The 6,940-nt window shown below is 35.0% G+C and overlaps 1 protein-coding gene across 1 annotated transcript; it reads left to right on the top strand.

Annotated features, from left to right (window-relative positions):
- Nucleotides 1–4,579: 4,579 nt before the first annotated feature.
- On the top strand, nucleotides 4,580–6,019 carry LOC108695858 (olfactory receptor 1361). Its single transcript, XM_018224810.2, has one exon. The coding sequence runs from the start codon at nucleotides 4,580–4,582 to the stop codon at nucleotides 5,516–5,518; it is 939 nt and encodes a 312-aa protein (XP_018080299.1). The 3' UTR covers nucleotides 5,519–6,019.
- Nucleotides 6,020–6,940: the final 921 nt, after the last annotated feature.

Below are 6,940 nucleotides of genomic sequence, written 5' to 3'. Positions count from 1 at the left end.
AGAGGAAACCAAGAGAGCTGGAAAGCAGGAATTAGTGTTGCTATTATGGTAGACATTCAGTCACTCCAGCCTTTATAGATAGTCTGATACTGTTCAAAGCAGTCCAGGCCTCCCCCTCACTTCAGTTCTTCCTGTCCCACCAAACATATGCAATGTTTTTGCAGCTAGGAGGCTATTCCCTTTTAAAGGAGAACTAAACCTCCCTTCTAAAGAGAAAGCCCCATCCACTAGCCCCATTGGGCCCTCTGTCTGCTTCCTCCTGCATAGCACACTATTTTAAACAGGGTTTGCTGAACGTCACACAGACCTCTGCATGCAGAGTAGTGCAGCTGAGCTCATGGGCCCAATCTTCAGATTACTTGCGCATGCGCAGATGTAGCCAGTTTGGTGCTTGCACCTACAACGCATCTGAAGATGGGGCCCATTAGCTACGTTGCTCTTCTCTACATGAAGAGGTCTGTGCAACATTCAGTGACACTTTTTTAAATATTGGGCCATGCGGGGAGGAAGTTGGGGGGGCAATGGGTGCTAGTGGATGGGACTTTCCATAGAATACTTTCCCAGGTACAGTTGTATCCAGAGTCCAGCTGCCAAATAAGCCTTTGTGCCCATCCAAGCTGCTTATATTGCTTCTCTTTCACTATGCCACTATTAAAATCCTTATGCAAGACATCTCCCATATGTATCACCTTTCAGAAAATCAAGGTTTCAGTCCAGAAACGTGAACCCTCATAGGTTACAATTGCATTTTTGCCACATTTGTCCTCCTCTATCTGCATTGATGACCTATGCTCATCCATTCAGCCTCCAGGATTTAAATCCATCAGAACCTCTCCACCTTCTTCTCTTTATAAAACAAAATCAGCGAGAACATTATCAGGAAGAGACAGATTGCTGTTGCTCCTGGAAACATTTACACATTTTCCAGATTTTGTCTTTTACACAACATTTTAAAAGACATTTTGAGTACATTTTCCTCCTAAATCTAAAGTTTCAGTTAATTTTTCATCTCTCAATTGATGAATGCAGCACACCACACAAGTTACACCCATTAGGTGTTGTCTTCTGCCAAAGGGAAAGTAAAACATTCAGATGTTTAGTTTTAGTGTGTGTACACATCCTCTACCCCCTCCCCAACTTAACTGTGGCCCATTGAACAACTAGAAATGCAGAACCACCCCCATCTTTGCCATGTAACATCCATTCCCATCATAGATCTTAACAAGGAACATGTTCAGAAGCCCAAGATCTAAAGGTGCCAACACTTCTGAGCAGCTCTGTGTTTCTGGACATGATATCAGGGCACATATACATTGAGTGTCAGGGGAATGATTAATGGGGCTGAGGGATGTGTACTGGTACTCAAACGAAACTCAAAATGCTAATATACTGCTTCATTGAATAAGCAAAAGCTAGTAAAACAATACATCTGTGAGGTAAAAAAATATATTTGTTCCCTATTTTATTTTGGCAATAACTGTGCCTCATACTTACACTGTAACAGAGGTACAGGGAGATGGGAGGAAACAATGCAGAGCTGAGCATGGGGGGAAACTTACTCCATTTTTTTAAAAGGTTGGTGAAAAATATAACAATTTTGCGGGTCAATAGATGTTACTTCGATCATTTGTATCTAAGTAATATCGTATTAATCAAATTCAATTCGAAGTATTTTCAAAAAAAAGTTTGATTTCTCAAAGTCCACCAATTGACTCCAAATAGGTTCTAGGAGGTCTCCCATAGGCTAAAACAGCAATTCAGCAGGTTTTAGATGGTGAATGGTCGAAGTTGAAGTTTTAAAGAGACAGTACATTTCGATATTATAATAGTTACATTTTTTTCAAATTCGAATCTAATTTTGGTCTATTCGATAGCTTGAAATTCAAATTTTTTTACTTTTACTTGATAAATCTGCCCCCACTAATGTATTGATTTAGAACAATTTACAGCTTTGCTGTCCCCTCCCAGAACTGTTTCAGAAAGACATAGAAAAATTAAACTGTAGACTTCAATATTAGAAAAACGGTCACAAATAGAAAATAGAACATGACTGAAAAAGTCTTTATTTCTGGTGAACTATTTGAAACCAACTGAACTGAAAATAGCATTGGAAGGTGAACAACCTCTTTAAATCAGCTCACAAATTATCTAAATTGCTTGCCTACGTTTCCCGCCTTGGCTTGGACATGTGATACATACTGTATGAGGTAAGTAAATACTATTTTCATCCACAACTGTGTTGCATATTTAATGTCACAGGCACAGTATATGTACAAAAGTGTGCATTCCGTTAAACAAGGTTACATGGCTGGATGCAGGAGTCTGTAGATTATAAAACATCTTATTACACTGCAGTCACAGGTCTTTGGTGATGAAGAAAAAAATATGTTTATTGAACCGACATTTCGGTCTCAACCTTGAGACCGAAACGTCGGTTCAATAAACGTATATTTCTTTGTTCATCACCAAAGACCTGTGAGTGCGGTGTAATATGATGTTATATATATATATATATATATATATATATATATATATATATATATATATATATATATATATATATCAGAACAAATGGACCCGCACTCCAAGAGATCTCTTGGAGTGTGGGTCCATTTGTTCTGATGTATTAATCTTTTGACCTACGCACCCACCCTCATCAAATCCGGTAAGAGTGCGTACACCTATATGGACATTATATATATATATATATATATATATATATATATATATACATGCTGTTTGTCATCCTGTGCCTATTGGGTATCAAACCATTTAGAAGACTCTTTGCACTCATATTTCTGATGTTAAATACGTGTGCCTAAAGACATGAGGGAGATAGGATGCTGAAAATTTGCCAACTTTAAGGTAAGCATCAGAAATGAAATAAAAATTGCAGTTTGAGGGATATGGTCTAGTAAAGTGCATATTTTGAGTACATTATTACTGTAGTCATCTATATATCTGTCTATCTATCTATTAGGATGCACTGAATTCACTTTTTTGGATTTGGCGGAAACCCTGAATCATTTGTGAAAGATTCGGCTGAATACCAAACCGAATCTGAACCCTAATTTGCATATGCAAATCAGTGCGGGAGAGGGAAAAAGAGAGAAAATATTTTTTTACTTCCTTTTTATGTGATGAAAAGTCATATGATTTTAAGGATTCGGATTCGGTTTGACCAGGCACAAGGATTCGTCTGAATACAAATCCTGCTGAAAATGGCCAAATGCTGGCCGAATACCGAACCGAATGCTGGATTCGGTGCATCGCTACTATCTATCTATCTATCTATCTACATATATATATATATCTATATATATATTAATATCTATTTATCTATCATCTATCTACCTATCTACTGTATATCTCTAGTCCAAGTAATTGTAAAGTAAATTATACATTTATTTATTTAAATTCATTGTTAACAACTGCACATTGATTAGGATTTATTACACTAAAGGGATTTTTCCCAAATGGCAAAGCAAAATATTAATACACAACATTCTGTGTATAATTGCTCTCTAGTGATATTTTCCCCAGTGTCCAAACAGAAGATAAATTCACTACATTCTCTGCAGACAACTGGACTTCTTTCATTAGAATCGCAATTATTTTTCACACATAAAACATCTATATTTCACACTGGGCTACTTTGTTGCACTTTGTTTTATTTTCCATAAAGAAAATACATTTGTAGACTGTCTTTGTAGAAAGAGTGAGTCAAAAACATTTTTCACCACATACTTTTTAATCAAATGTCTTTTATCCAAGGCAACAAAATTTCATCTTGAATCAATAATGGCATTTCGATTTCTCCTTGCATCACTGTTTTTGTGCTGAAGCTACTTCACAATTATGTATTTAGCATTTCTGCTGTATTTTGCAATTTTTGAAAACATCTCCTGTTCCTACAGCAACATTACTGCCCCTATTGTAGAAATGTCTTGTTTTGCATCCTCTCCAACTACTTTTCATTTAGCATTGCTTTTCCTTTGCACACCATTTGGATGAAAACCTGGTTATCATTAAAAACCATTGTAGGATTATTATGGCAATGAGTGTATTTTGTTTATTAATAATTCGATGGAAATGCATTCTATAAGCCAGGTGAGTTCTGAAGTCTAACCTAGTTGTCTGGTTGTGGACACTGACAAAATGACGTAGAGTAAGCCAAACAATCTTGGTCTATCTTCATCAAGGCCTCATTGTAAGGGGAAACTTTTCCTATTGGGAAAATGATTTTCCCCAAACAAAAACAACAGTGTTTAGTCAAAGTTATGGTAAGGTCAGGACTCATTTCAATAAAAAAGGACTTGCCTAAATCTAATAACTACATTTTTATTCATTTAGATTAAGGGTGACCTTGACCTCTACATCATAGCAGAACATAAGGTCCTAGACCTAGATCATGCATTCTCTAAGTAGGAGAGGAACAAGATTTATCTAACAGTACATTATAATTATTTGATATCACAAAAAGCAGAAGTTTTAGTAATATGGAAAACAATTTGGAATGTTTACATTTTCCTTATATAAATCTACTCCAAGTCAATGCAATCTTCTTTTTAATTCACAGATGGACAGAGACAATACTACCACAATAAATTATTTTTTTCTATCTGACCTTTCAGAAAGTCCCGAGATTCAGCATTTACTTTTCTGTATGTTTCTGATTATCTACATCATTTCTATTCTTGGGAATGCGTCTATCATCTTTGCTTATACATTTAGTTCAGATCTACAGACCCCAATGTACTTTTGCCTTATTAATTTTTCCTTTGTAGAAATGTGTTATATTTCCACTACAGTTCCTAATTTGTTGCTGTGCCTTATAACTGGAGATAAGAGAATTTCTTTCTATGGGTGTGCCACACAAGTGTACAGCTTCTCATGTTTTGGTGTTACAGAATGCTTTATTCTTGCAGCCATGGCTTATGATCGCTATAATGCCATATGTAATCCGCTTTTATACAACACCATAATGAACAAAAGAACTTGTGTTATCCTCATAGTTGGGTCATGGCTGATAGCTTCAATCAACTCTTTAATTCACACAATCCTTACATTTATGTTGCCCTTCTGTGGTTCTAATGCCATTGATAGTTTCTTTTGTGATATGCCGCCTTTGTTGAAGCTGGCGTGTACAGACACCTTGGTCAACCAAATTGTCATTTTTGTAACTGGCAGCTGCATTATTGCTGGTCCATTCATACTCACAGTTTTCTCCTACGTACAGATCATCTCAACTATTGTTAGTATTCGCTCATCTTCGAAAAAGAAGAAAGCATTTTCTACCTGCACCTCTCATATAACAGCTGTTGTTATATTTTACGTGCCTAGTATTTGTATTTACTTTAGACCCAAATCAAACCAGGCAATGATTCAGGACAAGATGGCTACAGTTATTTATGCTGTCATTACACCGCTGTTAAACCCTTTTATTTACAGTCTAAGAAACCATAATGTCAAAGTTGCTGTGAAAAAAATGATACATAAGTTGTCTGTACAGTTCTGATTACAACGTTTTTTGGGTGTGTAATGATTTATCTAAACATTAGTATCGATATAGTATAGCCCTTACTTTGTAATCCAGTAAAGCCATTTTCTGGTGGTGAGTTAGTTTGTTTATTAATGTTCATATCTACATATTGTTCAATAATAACTAAATAAAAAATTTGGGGGTTCGATATTAAAATGTGCTATACCTTTTTTTATATATATTAATAGAACATTGGCACCTAAAAAGTTAGGCAATTATGACATAAGTGGGATATACTGGTTGTGAATGTATAGCATTTAATGCAATTGAAAATGAAAGATCGGTGCATTGTATATACAACAATCACACTCAATAATTCTCAGTCAGACTAAATAGCACTGATTAGGAAATGAATGCTCCATTAGGCTTGAAGTTGATGGTTTGGGTTTTTTAGCGATCTCCAGTATAGGTATGGGATCCGTTATCCAGAAAGCTCCAAATTAAAGAAAGGCCATCTTTTATAGATTTCCTTTTTCTCTGTAACAATAAAACAGTACTTTGTACTTGATCCAAACTAAGATATAATGAATTTTTATTGGAAGCAACACCACCAGCCTATTGTTTTTTTTTAAATATTTAATGTATTGCTAGTAGACTTATGGTATGAAAATCCAAAGGCACTTTGGTTTGTGTGTTTGATACAGAAAAACTAAACCCAGATAACTCACTTATCCCATGTAACACAAAAAAAAAATTCCAATATAGATTAAATTATATCTTAGTCTGGATCAAGTACAGGGTACTTTTGTTATTATTTCATTAAAATGGAGTCTATGGGAGACAACTTCCCCATATTTTGGAGCTTTCTAGATAACAGGTTTCCGGATAAAGGATCCTATATTTGTATTGTATGTGTAAGATTACATCAAGTAAACTGGACATTTTGAGCAGATTTTGAAAAATGTCATAAACTGCTCAATTTAAAAAAAGCTTTGAAGTTTGTTAGTATGTTGTAGAAAGACATTTTATGCAATTAAAAAATGTTTGCAAGAATGTCTGGATTACTGATGTCAGCTTTCTGACATACTTTTAATCTAAAGTATGATGATTTATGGTGCAGTGCATTTTAGTTAATGTTTTTTTTAACTCTATAAGTCAGCATCCCGTAATATATAAATACAGTATGCTATTGGTGCTCAGGAGATGGGGGATATTTAATATGAATATCAGTTTTCATATCAATATCAGTTGTATTTTGCACTTGTAATAAAATATGCTCTATGTAATGTAATTTAATCGGTTATTTTGGTATTTAGAGTCCTGCATCTTACAGAAGTGGAACCCGAATCCAATCAGGTTCTTTGGTTGTCTGTATAAACATTTCTGATGTATATATAGCAAGCTGAATACATTTATTAAAAAGTAAAAAAACAAATTGCTTTAGTATCAGTACTGCAA

The sequence above is a fragment of the Xenopus laevis genome, chromosome 7L, assembly GCF_017654675.1.
Source record: "Xenopus laevis strain J_2021 chromosome 7L, Xenopus_laevis_v10.1, whole genome shotgun sequence".
In the NCBI taxonomy this organism is placed as follows: domain Eukaryota; kingdom Metazoa; phylum Chordata; class Amphibia; order Anura; family Pipidae; genus Xenopus; species Xenopus laevis.
Note: the sequence above shows the minus strand (reverse complement) of the source record. Positions and strands in the feature narration are given on the sequence as shown.

What these genes read in the sequence shown, in the direction of transcription:
- LOC108695858 (XM_018224810.2), top strand. Translation starts at nt 4,580, where the DNA reads ATGGACAGAGACAATACTACCACAATAAATTATTTTTTTCTATCTGAC.